Source organism: Nerophis ophidion, linkage group LG03 (assembly GCF_033978795.1).
Source record: "Nerophis ophidion isolate RoL-2023_Sa linkage group LG03, RoL_Noph_v1.0, whole genome shotgun sequence".
In the NCBI taxonomy this organism is placed as follows: Eukaryota; Metazoa; Chordata; class Actinopteri; order Syngnathiformes; family Syngnathidae; genus Nerophis; species Nerophis ophidion.
This window is the reverse complement of record NC_084613.1, coordinates 11,475,824-11,500,163: the sequence shown is the minus strand read 5'-3', so window position 1 is coordinate 11,500,163 and position 24,340 is coordinate 11,475,824. Positions and strand designations below refer to the sequence as shown.

Sequence of the window (24,340 nt, the reverse complement as noted above, 5' to 3'; positions counted from 1 at the left end):
ATATCTTGTCTTTGCAGTTTATTCGATTGAATATATGTATTTGCAAATAATTGTATTCTGTTTTTATAATTTTTATTTTTATTACCATTTACACAACGTGCCAACTTCACTGGTTTTGGGGTTTGTATATATGTTGAACATACTTTTAATATCATTAAACACCTTTAACATGTTAACAAAAGCATCTAAATATATATATATATATATATATATATATATATATATAGGTGGAGAGGCGGAGCGAGCAGCGGGGCGGGACACGTTGGAGCCCGGCCCAAGATGGCGCCGAGGAGGCGGAGATTGCGGCCGAGCGTGCTGGGAGCGACTCCGCAGTCAAATGCAGGTGCGTGGATCACGCACCGGTTCTCAGTTAACATTTCTCTCTCCTCTCTTCTTCTTTTTCCTGTCTCCTCTTTTCTTCGGCTAGTCTTTCCCGCTCTTCTTCTTCTTGTCCACCCATCATTGTCTCTTCCTCCTTTCTCACCTTTTCTTCATTTCTTCTCCTCTCGTCTTCATCCTTTCTCCTCTTTTTCTCCGCTAGTCTTTCCCACTCTTCTTCTTCTAGTCTTCTCATCATTGCCTCTTCCTCCTTTCTCACCTTTTCTTCTCCTCCTCTCATCTTCTTCCTTTTTCCTCTTTTTCTCCGCTAGTCTTTCCCGCTCTTCTTCCTCTTCCTCTTAATTATTGGGGGGGCACTCACCGTCCCCCCCACATTGTCCGCCAACGCCTGCAAGAGTCGGCAATTCTGACGGCTGCTTGCCGCGAGGCCGGCCAGTGCGCCCCCGAGAGCCCACGAATATCGTCCTACCCCACCTCCGGTGGTCCAGCCAGGTTGGGTGCCAAATGTGACAGTCTTAAGCCTTTGTGCTGGTTCAATGGACCACCCAGGAAGGACATTTCTCCTGAGCAGTTTTGACTCTTGTTGATTTTTCAATAAAGGAAGTCTTTTGCGCCGTCGGCGCTCCCGCTGCTCGCTCCTCCGTCTCGCTCTTCAGCCGGCCCCCGTCGTCGTCTGCGTCTTGCTCTCTCTCGCTTTCGTTTCTCATCCACTGCTGCAGGCTCTCCGACTCCTTCTGCCCCGATCCCTCCTCCTTCTCCCCTTTTATGCAGCGTGAGGAGAAATGTTAATTGAGAACCGGTGCGGGATCCACGCACCTGCATTTGACTGCGGCGTCGCGCCCGGCACGCCCCGCCTCTCCCCTCGGCCGCATTCTCCGCCTCCTCGCCGCCATCTCCACAACATATATATATATACATATATAAGTGAGGTAGATACCCTCGACTTGGTCAATTAAAAAGCAGCTGTTGTGTGGGCACAATCTAAAAGATGCCCTGAAAGTTGCTGGTGTTACCTAATAAGAGTTCGATAAGGGTTTTTTTTTTGTGGGGTTTTTTTTAAAGAGAGACATGTCATCTCTATTCTGACAGTCACAGAGGGAAAAAAAAGTGAGGAAAACAACACTTGGAATAATGAGTGTGTACCAGAAGGGTTCCTATTGGTCCCTTTGTCCTCCATCTGTCCGTCAGCTGTCGAGTCTCCTCTTCACTCCAGACTTCTTGGACAAAAAGAGAGGAAAAAAAAAAAAAAAGAAACCACTTGCACAGACTTGTCGTTCTGCGTCCTTGACGAGCCGTCGAAAGGGAGCGTGGTGGATATTTTACAGAGGCAACACCTTGCTGTGCCTGTTGATCCTGCTGCAGGGGATCAGCCGGCCCCTCCGGCTCACGGGCCTCATGTTGATGCTCACCCGGGTGGAGGCGGCGTGGGGGATGTAGCGGCCGCAGGACAGCATCTCCAGAGCGCCGTCCCGAAACTGTCGGGACGGAGACAAGCGAGAGTTAGTCGGCGGGCTCCACTAAAACAGGAAACGAGAACGCCCATAGTCGAACTGCAACCATTAGTCGACAATATCAATCAATCAATCAGTGTTGACTTATATAGCCCTAAATCACGAGTGTCTCAAAGGGCTGCACGAGCCACAACGACTTCCTCGGTTCGGAGCCCACATCAGGGCAAGGAAAAAAGTCAAACCAATGGGATGACAGTGAGAAACCTTGGAGGGGACAGGAGATGTGGTTTAAATTAGTGGTCCCCAACCTTTTTTGTAGCTGCGGACCGGCAAATTATCAAATTATTTTTTATTATTTATTTATTTTTGTCATGAAAAAGGGAGTTTTTTTGGGTTAGTGCACCAATTGTAAGTGTATCTTGTGTTTTTTATGTTGATTTAACTTAAAAAAAAAAAAAATAATAATAATAATAATAAATTATTCTGCGGCCCGGTGGTTGGGGACCACTGGTTTAAATAATGAAATAGTAACATGTTGAATTGAGAAATGGTATTACGGAATTCCGGGAATTTCGGGAACATTTTAAGAGGTGGAACGGTTGAAACGCATTGAAAAATGTGGAAGAAAGTAGTCGCCAGAAAAAAAGGGTGGAAATAGGGCTTTGGAAAACCAGGAATTGTGGAAAATCCTGGATTTTTTTTTTTTGAACTTGGAAAAGGGGAAGTTTGAATTTCCAGAATTGTGAAATGTGTTGAATTCTGAATGATTTGAATCGGTTGAAAAATGTGGAAATGGTGGAAATTTGAAAAATGGCCAATTCATTTTGAAAGGGGAAAATGCAAAAAAAAAAAGGAATTATGGAAAATCCGGGAATTTTTTTTAGAATTGTTGAAGTGGAGCACATAATTCCTGAACAGGCTGAATATTTTGAAGTTGGAACAGTGTTGATCAGATGAAAAATGTGTGAGTTGTGGAACTTCAAAGAATGTCCTATTGTGTTCAATGGGAATTTCAGAAAAAAATGGGAACTTCAGGAAAAGTGGAATTTTTTTTGAAAATGGTAAAAAACTTGATGAGTTTAAATGATTGGAGTTTACATTTTAAAATAAGTCGAAAAATGTTGAAGTAGTAACATGTTTAATTGAGAAATGGTATTACGAAATTCCTGGAATCTCGTGAACATTTTTCCAGTTCAAAAAAACAACTTTGTTTTTTTGTCTTGATTAAGAGGAATGTTTTGATGGAGGAACGGTTGAAATGCGTTGAAAAATGTGGAAGGAGTAATCGCTAGAAAAAAGGTTGGAAATAGGGCTTTGTAAAATAGGAATTCTGGAAAATCCTTGAATTTTGTTGAACTTAGAAAAGGGGAAGTTTGAATTTCCAGAAAGGTGGAATGTGTTGAATTCGAAATGGCTTGAAAAATGTGGACGAAATACTCTCCAGAAAATTTTGGAAAAAATTGAGCTTTGTAAAATAGGAATTTAGAAAAACCCTGGAATTTTTTTTAACTTAGAAAAGGGGAAGTTTGAATTTCTTAAAGGTTGAATTGTGTTGATTTCCGAATGGTTTGAATAGGTTGAAAAATGTGGTAATGAGGGAAGTTGAAAAAATGGCCTATTAATTTTGAAAGGGGAAAATGCAAAAACAAACAAAAAAAGGAACTATAGGAAATCCGGGAATTTTTTTTTTAATTGTTGAAGTGGAGCACACAATTCCTGAACAGGTTGACTATTTTGAAGTTGTAACAGTGTTGATCAGATGAAAAATGTGTGAGTTGTGGAACTTTAAAGAATGTCCCATTGTGTTCAATGGGAATTTCAGAAAAAAATGGGAACTTCGGGAAAAGTGGAAATTTTTTTGAAAAAGGTAAAAAACTTAATGAGTTTAAACGATTGGAGTTTACATTTTAAAATAGGTCGAGAAATGTTGAAGTCATAACATGTTGAATTGAGAAATGGTATTACGGAATTCCTGGAATTTTGGGAACATTTTTCCAGTTCAAAAAAACAACTTTGTTTTTTAGTCCTGATTAAGAGGAATGTTTTGATGGTGGAACGGTTGATATGCATTGAAAAGTGTGAAAGGAGTAGTCGCCAGAAAAAAGGATTGAAATAAGGCTTTGGAAAACCGGAAATTCTGGAAAATCCTGGAATTTTTTTAACTTTGAAAAGAGGACGTTTGAATTTCCAGAATGGTGGAATGTGTTGAATTCTGAATGGTTTGAATCGGTTGAAAAATGTGGAAATGGTGGAAATTTAAAATGACCCGCCCTATCCTGCCTCTGATTGGCCTGTCCCTAATGTTTTGCCCTAATCTTAACCAATGGTGACTCATCATAGTAAACAAACCAACCAATCATGGATGTTCTTATATGTAAACCAACCAAGTTGCTTTGCACATTTTTATTGAAAACCGTACTTTTCACCAACGGGTTATCAAAAAACAAAACAAAAAGTACTCATTACGGGAAAACCATAGTTGTCGGCAGGAATGGCAAAGAGACGGAATCGAGATTTTAACACGCATTGTAAGTCGGGAAAAACTAAGAAAAACAGAACATGTTTTTTTTTAAACATTTTTAAAGAGATTTAAAAAAAGAGAGGGATTTCCTGATTAACTGATGCATCTCGTTACCTACGCGGCTATTTTCAGCTTCTCCCATCTGGACGCAGGTTTTACAGTCCCGAGAGGCAAAACAAAAACGGAACAGATGTACTTTTGTCCCAGCTGCTGTCACAGAACTAAATAAGCTGTAGTCTTTTATTTATTCTTTTTTTTTTATGTTATAGTGGCCTTTTGTTCTGGATTGTCCCAAATCTCATCTGATTGGGATTTTATGTTTTATCCTTTTCATGGGGAACTTGGAGTACATGTGCTATTTTGTGCGCCTTATGTATGAAAAAAGATGAAAAATAGACCATTCATCGGCAGTGCGCCTTATTTATGAAAAGATGCAAAATAGACTATTCGTCTGTGGTGCGCCTTATAGTCCCCATGTTGCGCCTTATATATGAAAAGGGATCAGGAAAATACCATTACTCGGCGGTGCTCCTTATATATGGAGAAAAGATGAAAAATAGACCAACCATTTGCGGTGCGCCTTATCATCCGGTGCGTCTTATATATGAAAACGGTGAAAAATAGATCGTTCATCGGTGGTGCGCCTTATAATCCGGTGTGCTTTATAATCTGGTGGGCCTTATATATGGGAAAGATGAACAATAAACCCTTCATCAGCGGTGCGCTTTATATGTGAAAAGAAATGAAAAATAGACCATTCATCGGCGGTGCGTCTTATAATCCGGTGCGCTTTATATATGAAAAAAAGATGCAAAATAGACCATTCATCGGCGGTGCGCTTTATATATGAAAAAGGCTTTTAAAAAAATACCATTCATCTGTGGTGCGTCTTATATCTGAAAAATGATGATAAATAGACCCTTCATCGGCTGTGCGCCTTATAATAAGGTGCGTTTTATACATGAAAAATGATTAAAAATAGCCCATTAATCGGCGGTGTGCCTTATAATCCATTAAGCCTTATACATGAAAAAAGACTAAAAATAGACCGTTCATCGGTGGTGCACCTTATATGTGAAAAAGATGAAAAACTGAGCATTCATCGGCTGTGCGCCTTATATGTGAAAAAAGATATATAAAAAATAGACCATTCATCGGTGGTGCGCCTTATAATCCAATAAGCCTTATATATGAAAAAAGATTTAAAAAATAGCCCATTCATCGGTGGTGCGCCTTATATATGAAAAAAGATGAAAATAGACCATTCATCGGCGGTGCACCTTATATATGAAAAAGATCGAAGATAGGCCATTCATGGGAAGTGCGCCTTATATATGAAAAGGATGGAAAATAGACCATTCATCGGCAGTGCGCCTTATATATGGAAACATTTTGAAAAATGGACCATTCGCCGGTGGTGCGCCTTATATATGACACATATGAAAAATAGACCTTTCATCGGCAGTTTGCCTTGTGTGTGAAAAATTTTGAAAAATAGACCATCAGCTGTGCGCCTTATAATCTGGTGCGCCTTATATATGAAAACTATGACAAATGGACCATTTATCGGCAGTGCGCCTTATAAGTGAAAAAATATGTAAAATAGACCATTCATTGTCTGTGCGCCTTAATCCTTTGCGCCTTATATATGAAAATGATGGGAAAACAGACCATCCATCGGCAGTGCGCCTTATATGTGAAAAAAAGATGCAAAATAGACCATTCATCGGTGGTGCGCCTTATGATCCAGTAAGCCTTATATATGAAAAAAGATGAAAAACTGACCATTCATCGGTGGTGCGCCTTATAATCCAATAAGCCTTATATATGAAAAAAGATTTAAAAAATAGACCATTCATCGGTAGTGCGCCTTACATGTGAAGAAAGATGAAAAATAAACCATTCATCAGTGGTGCGCCTTATATATGAAAAAAGATGAAAATAGACCTTTCATCGGCGGTGCGCCTTGTATATGAAAAAAGATTGAACATAGACCATTCATCGGCAGTGGGCCTTATATATGAAAAGGATGAAAAATAGACCATTCATCAGCAATGCGCCTTATATATGAAAAGAAGGAAAAATAGACCATTCATCATCAGTGCGCCTTATATATGAAAAAATATGAAAAATGGACCATTCATCGGCAGTGCGCCTTAAGTGTGAAAATAATATGAAAAATAGCCCATCGGCTATGCGCCTTATAATCTGGTGCACCTTATATATGAAAAGGATGAAAAATAGACCATTTATCGGGAGTGCGCCTTGTACGTGAAAAAATATGAAAAACGGCCCATTCGTCGGCGGTGCGCCTTATATGTCAAACAGTATGAAAAGTATCCCATTCATCGGCAGTGCGCCTTATATGTGAAACAGTATGAAAAGTATCCCATTCATCGGCAGTACGCCTTATATGTGGAAAAATATAATAAATAGACCCTTCATCAGCTGTGCGCCTTATAATCCGGTGCGTCTTATATATGAAAAGGGTGAAAAACAAACCATTCTTCAGCGGTGTCCCTTATATATGAAAAAAGGTGCAAAATACACCATTCATCGGTGGTGCGCCTTATGATCCAATAAGCCTTATATATGAAAAAAGATTAAAAAAATAGACCATTTATCGGTGGTGCACCTTACATGTGAAGAAAGATGAAAAATAGGCCATTCATCGGTGGTGCGCCTTATATATGAAAAAAGATTAAAATTGCAGAGCACCTAATATGTGAAGAAAATATGAATAAGACCATTCATCGGTGGTGCGCCTTATATTTGGAAAGATATGAAGAATAGACCATTCATCGGCCGTGCGCCTTATTTATGAAAAAATATGAAAAATAGACCATTCATCGGCCGTGCGCCTTATGTGTGAAATAATATGAAAAATAGACCATCGGCTGTGCGCCTTATAATCTGGTGCGCCTTATATATGAAAATGATAAAAACATAGACCATTCATCGGGAGTGCGCCTTATATATGAAAAAATATGCAAAATAGACCATTCATCGTCGGTGCGCCTTTTAATCCGTTGCGCCTTATATATGAGAAAGGATGAAAAACAGACCATACATCGGCGGTGCGCCTATATATAATAAAATATGCAAAATAGACCATTCAGCTATGGTAACCTTATAATCCGGTGCGCCTTACACATGCAAAAAGATGAAAAATAGAAAATTCATCGGTGGTGCACCTTATGATCCAGTAAGCCTTATATATGAAAAAAGATGAAAAATAAACCATTCATCGGTGGTGCACCTTATATATGAAAAAAGATTAAACATAGACCATTCATCGTCGATGCGCCTTAAATCCGTTGCGCTTTGTATATGAAAAGGATGAAAAACAGACCATTCAACGGCGGTGCGCCTAATATATGAAAAAAGATGAAAAATAGATCATTCATCTATGGTAACCTCATAGTCCGGTGCGCCTTATATATGGAAAAATATGAAAAATAGCCCATTCATCAGCAGTGCGCCTTATATATGAAAAAAGATGAGAAATAGACCATTCGTCGGTTGTGCGCCTTATAATCCAATAAGCCTTAATATATGAAAAATGATAAAAAAATAGACCAATCATCGGTGGTGCGCCTTATATACTGTATGAAGGGGGATGAAAAAAAGACCATTTATTGGTGGTGCGCCTTACATATGAAAAAAGATGAAACATAGACCATTCATAGTCGGTGCGCCTTATAATTTGTTGCGCCTTATATATGAAAAGGATGAAAAACAGACCGTTCATCGGCGGTGCGCCATATATATGAAAAAAAAAGAAAAATAGACCATTCATCGGTGGTGTGCCTTGTATGTGAAAAAATATGAAAAATAGACCCTTCTTTGGCTGTGCGCCTTATAATCCGGTGCGCCTTATATATGAAAAAAGATGAAAAATAGACCATTCATCATCGGTGCACTTTATAATTTGTTGCGCCCTATATATGAAAAGGATGAAAACCAGACCATCGGCAGTGCGCCGCACACATGAAAAAACATGAAAAAATTGACCATTCATTGGCGGTGCGCTTTATATGTGAAAAAATTTGAAAAATAGACCCTGCTTCGGCTGTGCGCCTTATATATGGAAAAAGAATGAAAAATAGACCATTCATCATCAGTGCGCCTTATATATGAAAAAATATGAAAAATGGACCATTCATCGGCAGTGCGCCTTAAGCGTGAATATAATATGAAAAATAGCCCATCGGCTATGCGCCTTATAATCTGGTGCACCTTGTATATGAAAAGGATGAAAAATAGACCATTTATCGGGAGTGCGCCTTGTACGTGAAAAAATATGAAAAACGGCCCATTCGTCGGCGGTGCGCCTTATATGTCAAACAGTATGAAAAGTATCCCATTCATCGGCAGTGCGCCTTATATGTGAAACAGTATGAAAAGTATCCCATTCATCGGCAGTACGCCTTATATGTGGAAAAATATAATAAATAGACCCTTCATCAGCTGTGCGCCTTATAATCCGGTGCGTCTTATATATGAAAAGGGTGAAAAACAAACCATTCTTCAGCGGTGTGCCTTATATATGAAAAAAGGTGCAAAATACACCATTCATCGGTGGTGCGCCTTATGATCCAATAAGCCTTATATATGAAAAAAGATAAAAAAATAGACCATTTATCGGTGGTGCACCTTACATGTGAAGAAAGATGAAAAATAGGCCATTCATCGGTGGTGCGCCTTATATATGAAAAAAGATTAAAATAGCAGAGCGCCTAATATGTGAAAAAAATATGAAAAAGACCATTCATCGGTGGTGCGCCTTATATATGGAAAGATATGAAGAATAGACCATTCATCGGCCGTGCGCCTTATTTATGAAAAAATATGAAAAATAGACCATTCATCGGCCGTGCGCCTTATGTGTGAAATAATATGAAAAATAGACCATCGGCTGTGCGCCTTATAATCTGGTGCGCCTTATATATGAAAATGATTAAAAACTGACCATTCATCGGGAGTGCGCCTTATATGCGAAAAAATATGCAAAATAGACCATTCATCGTCGGTGCGCCTTTTAATCCGTTGCGCCTTATATATGAGAAAGGATGAAAAACAGACCATACATCGGCGGTGCGCCTATATATAATAAAATATGCAAAATAGACCATTCAGCTATGGTAACCTTATAGTCCGGTGCGCCTTACACATGCAAAAAGATGAAAAATAGAACATTCATCGGTGGTGCACCTTATGATCCAGTAAGCCTTATATATGAAAAAAGATGAAAAATAGACCATTCATCGGTGGTGCACCTTATATATGAAAAAAGATTAAACATAGACCATTCATCGTCGATGCGCCTTAAATCCGTTGCGCTTTGTATATGAAAAGGATGAAAAACAGACCATTCAACGGCGGTGCGCCTAATATATGAAAAAAGATGAAAAATAGATCATTCATCTATGGTAACCTTATAGTCCGGTGCGCCTTATATATGGAAAAATATGAAAAATAGCCCATTCATCAGCAGTGCGCCTTATATATGAAAAAAGATGAGAAATGGACCATTCATCGGTGGTGCGCCTTATAATCCAATAAGCCTTAATATATGAAAAATGATAAAAAAATAGACCAATCATCAGTGGTGCGCCTTATGAAGGGGGATGAAAAATAGACCATTTATTGGTGGTGCGCCTTACATATGAAAAAAGATGAAACATAGACCATTCATAGTCGGTGCGCCTTATAATTTGTTGCGCCTTATATATGAAAAGGATGAAAAACAGACCGTTCATCGGCGGTGCGCCATATATATGAAAAAAAAAAAGAAAAATAGACCATTCATCGGTGGTGTGCCTTGCATGTGAAAAAATATGAAAAATAGACCCTTCTTTGGCTGTGCGCCTTATAATCCGGTGCGCCTTATATATGAAAAAAGATGAAAAATAGACCATTCATCATCGGTGCACTTTATAATTTGTTGCGCCTTATATATGAAAAGGATGAAAACCAGACCATCGGCGGTGCGCCGCACACATGAAAAAACATGAAAAATTGACCATTCATCGGCGGTGCGCCTTATATGTGAAAAAATTTGAAAAATAGACCCTGCTTCGGCTGTGCGCCTTATATGTGGAAAAAGATGAAAAATAGACCATTCATCGGCGGTGCGCCTTATATGTTAAAAAAATATGGAAAATTGACCATAGACTGTGCGCCTTATAAACTGGTCTGCCTTATATGTGAAAATGATGAAAAATAGACCATTCATCAGGAGTGCGCCTCATATGTGAAAATGATGAAAATTTGTCCATTCATCAGGAGTGCGCCTTATATGTGAAAAAATATGCAAAATAGACCATTCATCGTCGGTGCGCCTTTTAATCCGTTGCGCCTTATATATGAGAAAGGATGAAAAACAGACCATACATCGGCGGTGCGCCTATATATAATAAAATATGCAAAATAGACTATTCAGCTATGGTAACCTTATAGTCCGGTGCGCCTTACACATGCAAAAAGATGAAAAATAGAACATTCATCGGTGGTGCACCTTATGATCCAGTAAGCCTTATATATGAAAAAAGATGAAAAATAGACCATTCATCGGTGGTGCACCTTATATATGAAAAAAGATTAAACATAGACCATTCATCGTCGATGCGCCTTAAATCCGTTGCGCTTTGTATATGAAAAGGATGAAAAACAGACCATTCAACGGCGGTGCGCCTAATATATGAAAAAAGATGAAAAATAGATCATTCATCTATGGTAACCTTATAGTCCGGTGCGCCTTATATATGGAAAAATATGAAAAATAGCCCATTCGTCAGCGGTGCGCCTTATATATGAAAAAAGATGAGAAATAGACCATTCATCGGTGGTGCGCCTTATAATCCAATAAGCCTTAATATATGAAAAATGATAAAAAAATAGACCAATCATCAGTGGTGCGCCTTATGAAGGGGGATGAAAAATAGACCATTTATTGGTGGTGCGCCTTACATATGAAAAAAGATGAAACATAGACCATTCATAGTCGGTGCGCCTTATAATTTGTTGCGCCTTATATATGAAAAGGATGAAAAACAGACCGTTCATCGGCGGTGCGCCATATATATGAAAAAAAAAAAGAAAAATAGACCATTCATCGGTGGTGTGCCTTGTATGTGAAAAAATATGAAAAATAGACCCTTCTTTGGCTGTGCGCCTTATAATCCGGTGCGCCTTATATATGAAAAAAGATGAAAAATAGACCATTCATCATCGGTGCACTTTATGATTTGTTGCGCCTTATATATGAAAAGGATGAAAACCAGACCATCGGCGGTGCGCCGCACACATGAAAAAACATGAAAAATTGACCATTCATCGGCGGTGCGCCTTATATGTGAAAACATTTGAAAAATAGACCCTGCTTCGGCTGTGCGCCTTATATATGGAAAAAGATGAAAAATAGACCATTCATCGGCGGTGCGCCTTATATGTTAAAAAAATATGGAAAATTGACCATAGACTGTGCGCCTTATAAACTGGTCTGCCTTATATGTGAAAATTATGAAAAATAGACCATTCATCAGGAGTGCGCCTTATATGTGAAAATGATGAAAATTAGACCATTCATCAGGAGTGCGCCTTATATGTGAAAAAATATGCAAAATAGACCATTCATCGTCGGTGCGCCTTTTAATCCGTTGCGCCTTATATATGAGAAAGGATGAAAAACAGACCATACATCGGCGGTGCGCCTATATATAAAAAAAGATGCAAAATACACCATTCATCTATGGTAACCTTATAGTCCGGTGCGCCTTACATATGCAAAAAGATGAAAAATAGAACATTCATCGGTGGTGCGCCTTATGATCCAGTAAGCCTTATACATGAAAAAAGATGAAAAACAGACCATTCATCGGTGGTGCGCCTCGTATATGAAAAAAGATTAAACATAGACCATTCATCGTTGATGCGCCTTATAATCCGTTGCGCTTTGAATATGAAAAGGATGAAAAACAGACCATTCATCGGCGGTGCGCCTAATATATGAAAAAATATGAAAAATGGGCCATTCATCTATGGTGACCTTATAGCCCGGTGCGCCTTATATATGAAAAAATATGAAAAATAGAACATTCATCGGTGGTGCGCCTTATGTGTGAAATAATATGAAAAATAGACTGGTGCGCCTTATATATGAAAATTATTTTAAAAAATTGACCTTTCGTCAGGGGTGTGACTTATATGTGAAAAAATATGCAAAATAGACCATTCATCGTCGGTGCGCCTTTTAATCTGTTGCGCCTTATATATGAGAAAGGATGAAAAACAGACCATACATCGGCGGTGCGCCTATATATTAAAAAAGATGCAAAATAGACCATTCATCTATGGTAACCTTATAGTCCGGTGCGCCTTACATATGCAAAAAGATGAAAAATAGAACATTCATCGGTGGTGCACCTTATGATCCAGTAAGCCTTATATATGAAAAAAGATGAAAAATAGACCATTCATCGGTGGTGCGCCTTATATATGAAAAACGATTAAACATAGACCATTCATCGTCGGTGCGCCTTATAATCCGTTGCGCTTTGGATATGAAAAGGATGAAAAAAAGACCATTCATCGGCGGTGCGCCTAATATATGAAAAAAGATTAAAAATAGGCCATTCATCTATCTTAACCTTATAGTCCGGTGCGCCTTATATATGAAAAAATATGAAAAATAGACCATTCATCGGCGGTGCGCCATTTGGTCCGGAAAATACGGTAGGTCTTTGTGTTGCATATCTAAGATCCTCCTTTCTCTGTATGTTTAAATGAACGTCCTGATCTTCCTGTCTGCAAAACAAGTTTACCTACGGGCACTTCTAAAGTAACCTACCCTAATAAAACGGGAAAAAACCCACGCCTGAGCCTTAGTGTGCGCATCTTTTTACCTGGACAACATTAGCATTTCAGTGCGGGCGGTACCTGCTTGTTGGACAGGAAGTAGATGATGGGGTTGTACACGGGGCTGGTCTTGGCGAAGTACATAGGCATGGTCGCCACCAGCGGCGGGATGTGGAGCTCAGGATCGAGCACCACCACCACCGACAGGGCGGTGTAAGGCATCCAGCACATGAAGAAGGCCACCACCATAGTCAGGACCATGCGGGTGGCGTGGTCGTTCTCCTTCTGCAAGGAACGCCCCGACTGCAGCTCCACGCTCCTGTTCAACTGGGACAAGAACAGCCGTTCAGGTCCGAGGTGCGGCACGCATTTGCGTCGTGTGAGTGAAAGAACCTTTCTCATGAACGCCAGCACTCTGGAGTAGCAGTAGATGATGACGGCCACCGGGAAGAGGAAGCACATGAGCGTGTAGAGGGTGAGGTAGCTGTAGTTGCTCCACGACCTCTCCTCCCAGGACAGGGAGCAGGACGTCTGCACCCCCTCGGGGCCGTAGCCGCTCCACCCCAGCAGGGGCCCCACGGCCCAGAACAGGCAGAAGGCCCAGACGAAGAGGAGGCCCTTGATGCTCCTCTTCATCCTTAGCCTGAGGCCGGTGTCGGGCTTGCACACGGCGTTGTAGCGCTCGTACGCCAGCAGGGTCAGCGTGCACAGCGACACCAGACCTGGAGAGGGTAATGGTATTCATTAACGATCCTCATTAGGGGCCGAATGTCCCTTTGGGACAGCGGACCCTATTGAATTTCTAGCGTTTTATTCTTTCTTTCCTTATTATTATTCCGCAGCTTTGAGCTGTAATTTGATCCCCTAAACATCCTTCAAAACTCACCAAATTTGACACACACATCAGGACTGGCAAACATTGCGATTTAATCCAAAAACCTAACCCCCCCCCAAAAAAATTGCGCTCTCGCGCCCCCTATGAATAAAACATAAACAAAACTGCCTGTAACTTCCAGTAGGAATGCCGTAGAGGCATGAAACAAAACCCTCTATGTAGGTCTCACTCAGACCTACATTTCATATATTGACAAAAATTGAGCAAAAATCAACAGGTTTGCAATTCCCCATTCAAAACAAAGGTTTTGTAAAAAAACGGTCATCTTTTTTTAAACATTATCTCCTCTGAGCGCGTTTGTCGTGTCGGCTTCAAACTACCACAGGAGAGAGATTGAACCCTTCTGATTAAAAGTTGATGAAAGAGTTTTAATTACTGCTATGGTTTTGATTTTTATCAGCCTTCAAAGAACCGCTGCGCTGAAAACCATTTCAGAGATGGCCGCCGTGCGCAGACACAGTGAGGGAGACGGGTTTTTTTATTCTTTTTTTTCCATAGCGTCTGCTGCTGATGCGCACGCACCAACATTCGTGAGGGAGGGGCTGTGATCGTCTACACCAAGATGGCTGCCAGGTGCCGTAGCTACTGTAAGCCGGTATGTTTTAAAGTTGTCGTTTGCTTGCATATCGTAAAAACAACTATCAAACATTTTACAACTAATTGTAAACTTATAGGTGCCGACCATCAGGGCCGAGTTGCGACAAGTGAGTGTGTCGATGTTAAGATATTACGCCGAGTTGGTAAGTCTATCTGTTTGCTAATAGTAACTACTAGCCGTACCCATGAAATTTCTGTAGGCGGTTAGCATCGGGTTTTAATCCCGTTTCCTCCTATGTTTCTGCTCCGATTTAATTTATTTGTATGTCGAGTCTATCTGTTTGCTAATAGTAGCTACTAGCCGTACTCATGTATTTTCAATGGGCGGTTAGCATCGGGTTTTAATCCCGTTTCCTCCTATGTTTCTGCTACGATTGAATTTCTTTGTATGTCGAGTCTTTATTTAAGGTACTTACATATGGTGCCAGAGTGTTGTGGCGTTTTAAGGCCATCTGCACTTTTAATGCGCCGAGTTGGTAGGTCTATCTGTTTGCTAATAGTAGCTATTAGCCGTACCAATGTATTTTCAATGGGAGGTTAGCATCGGGTTTTTCTAACTTATATCTGTCAGTAGTCACGTTATGGAAGGTAAAAACTACAACATTTATAATAAAAAGTAGTGTATAGTTCTAACTTGTATCTGCCAGTAGAGACGTTATGGAAGGTAAAAACTACAATATAATACAAAGTAATGTGTTGTTCTAACTTATATCTGGGAAGCCCAGACTTCCCTCTCCTCAGCCACTTCCATATATACTTGGTCCCGTCCATCGCTGCTTGCAGTTTTAATTATTTATATATAACGTAAGAATAATTGTATCTAAGTTATCACAAAAACTTTGTGTTTCCATGAGTTCCCGGCGATTGGACAAAAGCTGTCTCCAATTCTTCCGAGCATCCTACACACTCCACTGTGTAGGATGGGAAGCAACATGAGTGTTCTGTTTTCTTTGACGTATCATAATCAACAGAAAGATAGTGTCTTGACCCAAGAACTACAAAAGCGGAGGGGAAGCAGAGCCCGACTCCCCTCAAGGGGACCTTTTCTGTGAACTGGGGCGGTTTAGCTCGGTGGGTAGCAACTTGAGGGTTCCAGGTTTGATCCGCGCTTCCGCCATCCTAGTCACTGCCGTTGTGTCTTTGGGCAAGACACTTTACCCACCTGCTCCCAGTGCCCACACACACTGGTTTAAATGTAACTTAGATATTGGGTTTCACTATGTAAAGCGCTTTGAGTCACTAGAGAAAAAGCCCTATCCATCCATCCATCCATTTTCTACAGCTTATTCCCTTTGGGGTCGCTGGTGCCTATCTCAGCTACCCCGCCTTCCACCCGATTGTAGCTGAAAAAGTATGATATAAACATAATTCACTTCAGTTCACAACTTTTTTACGAACTCTTTAAACTGTGTTACGACCTTTTCTTTTGAACTGTTCTGTAGCCAAAGGCGATGGCTGTTTACGACCCCCTTCCCTTAGAAACAGCTGTTGCCATGTTATCAGGGAAAGTCCAAATAAAAGAGGTGGCGCACAATCTTTCGCCAGATCGTGCTGGAGACTTTACAAGACGTTTTCTCCTCAATTGAGCCAAATTTAATTCTATCCCTGTTTGATTCTTTGCTTCTTGTCTTGTTTAATAGATGTCATGAGTGTTTGAACCTGACAGTTAATATTTGGTAACATGTCCCTTGGCAAGTTTCACTGCAATAAGGCACCATCCACAAGCTTTTGGTTGAATTTTGAGCACTCCTCTTGACAAAATTGGTGCAGTTCAGCTAAATTTGGTGGTTTTCTGACATAGACTTGTTTCTTCAGCATTGTCCACACATTTAAGTCAGAACTTCAGGAAGGCCATTCTAAAACCTCCATTCTAGCCTGATTTAGCCATTCCTTTTACCACTTCTGACATGTGTTTGGGGGTCATTGTCCTGTTGGAACACCCAACTGCGCCCAAGACCCAACCTCCAGGCTGATAATTTTAGGTTGTCACAAAGAATTTGGAGGTAATCCTCCATTTACTCTCTGTAAAGCACAATTTTCATTGGCAGCAAAACAGGTTTGCTGCAAGAGTGGGGTGTGTGCCAGGGCCGGCTTCAAAACACAGCTGACAAGTGATTAGATTACCCAGCTGGGATTAGTTATCTAATCACCTGTTGTTCTTATCAGTCACGCCCGGTAGCAGAAGGAGGAAGAGTGGTTTGAGAGACGTTGGCGCAAGCAAACCGGAGTGACGAGGACTGAAAAGTCGAGGGAGGTCATTCAACTCATGATCAATAAAAATATGTTGAACCCGGAATGCCCGACTCCCGTGCAAATGTGCATGATCAGCAGAACCCACCAGAAAGCAACATCTATAAACCACCACCATGTTTGACGGTGAGCATGGTGTTCCTGGGATTAAATGGCAAATTTTTTCTCCTCCAAACATATTGCTGGGTATTGTGGCTAAACAGCTCAATTTTTGTTTCATCATGACCACAGAACTTATCTTTGTCAGATGAAACACAAATTGAGCTGTTTGGCCACAATATCCAACAATATGTTTGTAGGCCTTTAATCCCAGGAACACCATTCTTACCGTCAAGCATGGTGGCGGTAGTATCATGCTCTGGGCCTGTTTTGCTGCCAATAGAACTGGTGCTTTATAGAGAGTAAATGGAGGATTACTACCAAATTCTTCGGGACAACCTAAAATCATCAGCCCGGAGGTTGGGTCTTGGACGCGGTTGGGTGTTCCGACAGGACAATGACCCCAAAACACATGTCAAAAGTGGCAAAAGGAATGGATGAATCAGGCTAGAATTAAGGTTTTACAGTGGCCTTCCCAAAGTCCTGACTTAAACGTGTGGACAATGCTGAAGAAACAAGTCCATGTCAAGAAAATCAACACTTTTAGCTGAACTGCACCAATTTTGTCTAGAGTAGTGGTCAAAAATTCAACCGGAAGCCTGTGGATGGCTAGCGTAAGCGCCTTATTGCAGTGAAACTTGCCAAAGGAAATGTAACCAAATATTAACATTGCTGTATGTATACTTTTGACCCATGCAGGACTTTCCCTGATTACATGGCAACAGCTGTTTCCAAGGGAAGGGGGTCATAAAGAACCATTGCCTTTGGTTACAGAACAGTTCAAAAGAAAAGGTCCTAAAACAGTTCAAAGAAGAGGTCGTAAAACAGTTCAGAGGGGAGTCAGGCCCTGCTTCCTCCCCACGTTTGTAGTTCTTGGGTCAAGACAATATCTTTCTGTTGATTACGATACATCAAAGAAACAGAACAGATTCATGTTGCTTCCCATCCCACACAGTGGAGTTTTACAAGCCTTCTGCTAAGTAGGATTAAAATCGCCATAAAAAATGATTCCCGGGCGCAGCACCACTGCTGCCCACTGCTCCCCTCACTTCTCAGAGGGTGATCAAGGGGATGGGTCAAATGCAGAGGACAAATTTCACCACACCTAGTGTGTGTGTGTGTGTGACAATCATTAGTACTGTACTTAATTAAAGACAGCTTTATGTCCCCTCGCCGGGAATTCATGGACACCTAAAGTTTTGGTATAACTTAGTTACAATTATTCTAATATTACAGCAGATTTGCTCACATTTTCAGTAGACCCATAATAAAATTCATGAAAGAACCAAACTTCATGTGACCAACAAGTATGTGCTCCAATCACAACAAAATAAGACCTGTAGAAATTACCGGAAACTCGAGATAGCCATAACATTATGTTCTTTACAAGTGTATGTAAACTTTTGACCACGACTGTATCTTGTTATATTTCATATTTTGAAATACATGTACTTTAATGCTCAGGCCTGACGGACAGCATATTTTTTATATTAAAAACAAAAAAAGACTTATTTTAGTATTAAGTTTTAAAAAAGGTATTTTGTTGTATTATTGCATAGTGTCGTTAATCAGACTATTATTTCATTGTGAGGCGTTCAGGGTCCTTCGACTATTTTCAGCTGGAAATGACAGCAACACAGCATAGTGTAATTTGTAAAGCAGGCCTGGGCAATTATTTTGAGTCGGGAGGCCAAATTTATGGAAAAAAATGAACGTTATGATAGACTGCCTTAAAAAAACAAAATGGAATTTGACATTTTTTTAATGAATGAGACACCCAGAATGTACAAACCCTGTTTCCATATGAGTTGGGAAATTGTGTTAGATGTAAATATAAACGGAATACAATGATTTGCAAATCCTTTTCAACCCATATTCAATTGAATGTGCTACAAAGACAAGATATTTGATGTTCAAACTTTTTTTTTTTTTCCAAAATAATAATTAACTTAGAATTTCATAGCTGTAACACGTGCCAAAGTAGTTGGGAAAGGGCATGTTCACCACTGTGTTACATCACCTTTTCTTTTAACAACACTCAATAAACGTTTGGGAACTGAGGAAACTAATTGTTGAAGCTTTGAAAGTGGAATTCTTTCCCATTCTTGTTTTATGTAGAGCTTCAATCGTTCAATCAAATCAAGTCTCCGCTATCGTATTTTACGCTTCATAATGCGCCACACATTTTTGATGGGAGACAGGTCTGGACTGCAGTCGGGCCAGGAAAATACTCGCACTCTTTTTTTACAAAGCCACGCTGTTGTAACACGTGCTGAATGTGGTTTGGCATTGTCTCACTGAAATAAGCAGGGGCGTCCATGAAAAAGACGGCGCTTAGATGGCAGCATATGTTCTTCTGAAACCTGTATGTACCTTTCAGCATTAATGGTGCCTTCACGGATGTGTAAGTTACCCATGCCTTGGGCACTAATGCACCCCCATACCATCACAGATGCTGGCTTTTGAACTTTGCGTCGATAACAGTCTGGATGGTTCGCTTCCCCTTTGGTCCGGTTGACACTATGTCGAATATTTCCAAAAACAATTTGAAATGTGGACTCGTCAGACCACAGAACACTTTTCCACTTTGCATCAGTCCATCTTAGATGATCTCGGGCCCAGAGAAGCCGGCGGCGTTTCTGGATGTTGTTGATAAATGTCTTTCGCTTTGCATAGTAGAGCTTTAACTTGCACTTACAGATGTAGCGACTAACTGTATTTAGTGACAGTGGTTTTCTGGAGTGTTCCTGAGCCCATGTGGTGATATCCTTTAGGGACTGATGTCGGTTTTTGAAACAGTGCCGTCTAAGGGATTGAAGGTCACGGTATTTCAATGTTGGTTTACGGCCATGCCGCTTACGTGGAGTGATTTCTCCAGATTTTCTAAACCTTTTGATGATATTATGGACCGTGGATGTTGAAATCCCCAAATTTCTTACGATTGTACTTTGAGAAACGTTGTTCTTAAACTGTTTGACTATTTGCTCACGCAGTTATGGACAAAGGGGTGTACCTCGCCCCATCCTTTCTTGTGAAAGACTGAGCATTTTTTTGGGAAGCTGTTTTTATACCTAATTAGGTATAAAATTAGCCTGCACACCTGTGGGATGTTCCGAATAAGTGTTTGATGAGCATTCCTCAACTTTATCAGTATTTATTGCCACCTTTCCTAACTTCTTTGTCACGTGTTGCAGCCATGAAATTCTAAAGTTAATGATTTTTTGCACACAAAAAAAATGTTTATCAGTTTGAACATCAAATATGTTGTCTTATATGGGTTGAAAATTATTTGCAAATTATTGCATTCCGTTTATATTTATATCTAACACAGTTTCCCAACTCATATGGAAACAGGGTTTGTACTTGAAAATAAAGAATGTGCGATTTACAATATTAACTATGACTGATAAAACACTGAATATTGACAACGTATGAACGTCACACCCTCTCTCCATCCACATATTTTACGATCTCGCAAAACGCAACAAAAAGTGCAACAAACGGCGAAATAGGATCGTGAAGGGTCACTAAGCTTCAGAACTTTGTTGTAAAAATCTCCTTCCACGTCTGTCCCTGACACCCACATTTCAGACTCTGGAAACACTTTGTGGAAACGCTCCCCACCCACACTGCTTGGTGCCTCGTCACTTTTATTACCATAGTAACTAGTATATCATGCAAAAGTGCAGGTTCCGATCATTGAAAGACTTAGTATAGTTGAAGACTTACGCTCATTTGAAAACATTACTGCAGGTACACTTTCCGTCTTAAAGACTGAAAAAAATGATTTGGGAATGTCCGGCGGTCTGGTGTAAAGTGACAATATTTTTTTCTGTCTTGCATCTGGCGAGGGCGGTCGCATTTTTTCCCCTCCCTCTTCTCCCAGCTTGCTCCCTCTGTTTTTGTCTTGTCTGAACTTTTTTGAAGCCTCTTTCTTTGCGCTGTCCTCAAATTTAAACATCAGGCATGGATATGATCAGCCGGACTCTCGACGCTTGAATCTGAGAGCACCCAGCATGGACGAATAGAACAGACGAGTCATTGTTTTTGGTCTGCTCGCAGGAAAACAAACATTGTAATTTACGATTTGACTCCCTCGAACGGCCTTGACGCTGTGGAAACAGGACCAAGCTGTTCTGAAAACACCGCCCTGTTTAGATTGTATATTTTTACTCATCTTCTTCCCCAGCGTTTTAACCTTTTTCCCCATCTTTTATGGGGCACCTCGTGGCGAACCATCAGCGTTCCTGTTCTGTAACCCTGTACACTGTTTGTTTGTCTAATCTTGAACGGGTTTATGCTGAAAATTTCATAAATAATAATGGATATTTTAACACCAACAAAAAATCTGCACATTCAAATTTTCAATAGAACTTTTTTTCTGGCAGGCTTGGAAAAAAGGAATGAACTCAGATGCAGAGTAGGGATACTTAATAGGGCTCGCAAGATGGATCACATCATGGAGAAGCTTGCTAAAAAGCAAAATTGAATTGAATCTGAGAGCACCCAGTATGGACAAATGGTACAGACAAGTCATTGTTTTGTCTGCTCGCGGAAAAAAAACATCCTGACTCCCTCGAACGGCCTTGACGCTGTGGAAAAAGGACCAGGCTGTCCTGAAAACACCCCAAGGACACCTCAATGATGGATGCTTTTGACCTCCCTCCCTCCTCAACGACACCTGGAGTCGAACTTTTGCAGATCGCCCCTCTGTTGCGAGTTTGTCGGGATTAATGTAACGTGTTTATATGTGCATTGCACGGAGGTTTTTTTTTCCCATTCCAGACTCGGCCCTCCTTAGGAGCCCGGTCTAGATTGTATTTTTTTACTCATTTTTTTCCCTAGCGTTTTACCTTTTTCCCAAACTTTTACAGGGCACCTCGTAGCGAACCATCAGCGTTCCTGTTCTGTAACCCTGTACACGGTTTGTTTGTCTAATCTTGAACGGGTTTATGCTGAAAATTTCATAAATAATAATGGATATTTTAACACCAACAAAAAATCTGCACATTCAAATTTTCAATAGAACTTTTTTTCTGGCAGGCTTGGAAAAAAGGAATTAACTCAAATGCAGAGTAGGGATACTTAGTAAGGTTCGCAAGATGGATCACATCATGGAGAAGCTTGCTGAAAAGCAAAATTGAATTGAATCTGAGAGCACCCAGTATGGACAAATGGTACATTGTTTTGTCTGCTCGCGGAAAAAAACCATCCTGATCTACGATTTGAATCCCTCGAACGGCCTTGACGCTGTGGAAACAGGACTAGGCTGTTCTAAAAACACCCCAAGGACACCTCAATGATGGACGCTTTTTACCTCCCTCCCTCCTCAACGACACCTGGAGTCGAACTTTTGCAGATCGGCCTCAGTCTAAAAAACATTACATCATCACACCTAAGACATTTGGGCATACACGCACACCCCCCCAACCCCACCCCACGCCTTCACCACCGCTTTTTTCCTCTCGGGGTGATGGTCGGATGGCAGCGCTTCAAAGCAGCAGTCGCCTTCCAGGGCCCCAACTCCCCGCCCCTCTGTTGCGAGTTTGTCGGGATTAATGTAACGTGTTTATGTGTGCATTGCACGGAGGTTTTTTTCCCACTCCAGACTCGGCCCTCCTTAAGAGCCCGGTCTAGATTGTATTTTTTTACTAAGTTTTTTCCCCAGCCTTTTACCTTTTTCCCAAACTTTTACGGGGCGCCTCGTGGCGACCCATCAGCCTTCCTGTTCTGTAACCCTGTACACTGTTTGTTCGTCTAATCTTGAACGGGTGTATGCTGAAAATGTCATAAATAATAATGGATATTTTAACACCAACAAAAAATCTGCACATTCAAATTTTCAATATAACTTTTTTTCTGGCAGGCTTAGAAAAAAGGAATGAACTCAAATGCAGAGTAGGGATACTTCGTAAGGTTCGCAAGATGGGCTTGCTGAAAAGCAAAATTGAATTGAATTGAATCTGAGAGCACCCAGCATGGACGAATGGTACAGACAAGTCATTTTTTTGTCTGCTCGCGGAAAAAAAAACATCCTAATCTACGATTTGACTCCCTCGAACGGCCTTGACGCTGTGGAAACAGGACCAGGCTGTTCTGCAAACACCCCAAGGACACCTCAATGATGGACGCTTTTGACCTCCCTCCCTCTTCAACGACACCTGGAGTCATTGTTTCGTCTGCTCGCGGAAAACAAACATCGATTTACGATTTAACTCCCTAAAATGGCCTTCGATTTAACTCCCTAAAATGGACTTCGAGGGAGTCGTTTGTTTGTCTAATCTTGAACGGGTTTGTGCTGTAAACAAACATTTCGATGACAATAAAGACCTACCTACCTAGCGACAAACGAAAGCCTCAAAGCGACGGCACTCACCAAAGTAGTTGACGGCAAACCCCTGGAAGACGCAGGCGGTGTGTCCGATGAAGTAGGAGCCGTGGTAGTTGGTGATGGTGACCACCAGCGAGCCGCACAAGCCGATCATGAGGTCGGACACGGCCAGGCTGAGGATGAACACGTTCATGGGGTGCAGCAGGGACGGGTTCTTCAGGCAGACGGCGATCACCAGGCCATTGTTGAACACCGTCAGGACGGTGGTGATGAACATGAGGAAGGAGATGATGCTGTAGCCCACGCGGGGGAAGATGGTGGGCGCCACCTGGGAGCTCCACGGCGTGCCGGTGCTGTCCATGGCGCCTGGATGTAGCGGGTGTTGACTGAGGACCCACCACGGCCGCCTGCTTTTATCATTTGGGGATCCTGGCTTTTCTCTGTGGTGCATCTGCCTGATAGATGCATTAGGAGGAATTGGATCCTAACAGGATTTAAATGGGGATTAAAACAGTCATAAACATGCACTATAATACTAATTGGAAAGTATTTTCTATCTTTAATAGACTAGGGGTAAATGTCATTATGCTAGATGATTGTGTGAATGCTATAATGCTGCAGTGTACATAATGCAGTATTACTGTACATTGCAATATTCTATTATTGGATAAACGAGTCAAAAACAATGTACAATTGTTTTTAAATGATCCATTTACTGTATTGCAATTGTGGAGGGAGTGGATTCAAGTCGCTAGCCAATTAAATGTAAAAGATACGAAACCGATGTTTTATATCTGTCGGAAAAAGTATCGCGATAAATTGCCGTATGGATTTTTTTTCAATTTTTTTTTTTCAACAACCATATAATATGCTATCGGATCCGGGGTCACCGCTGTTGACTTATCAGGTGCTTCCTAGGGATGTCCAAAAAATATTTGATTTTCGAAATATTACCGATTCTTAATCCAAAACAAAGAAATATTTCAAAATAAAATAAA

General features: G+C 40.8%; 1 protein-coding gene across 1 annotated transcript; it reads right to left on the bottom strand.

Moving 5' to 3' along the window:
* Positions 1 to 240: 240 nt before the first annotated feature.
* Positions 241 to 24,059, bottom strand: parietopsin. Its single transcript, XM_061893685.1, has 4 exons — positions 23,388 to 24,059; positions 13,564 to 13,892; positions 13,252 to 13,497; positions 241 to 1,814 (listed from the first exon to the last, which is right to left on the bottom strand). Exons 1-4 carry the CDS (start codon positions 23,791 to 23,793, stop codon positions 1,659 to 1,661), a joined length of 1,137 nt encoding a protein of 378 aa, XP_061749669.1. The 5' UTR covers positions 23,794 to 24,059; the 3' UTR covers positions 241 to 1,658.
* Positions 24,060 to 24,340: the final 281 nt, after the last annotated feature.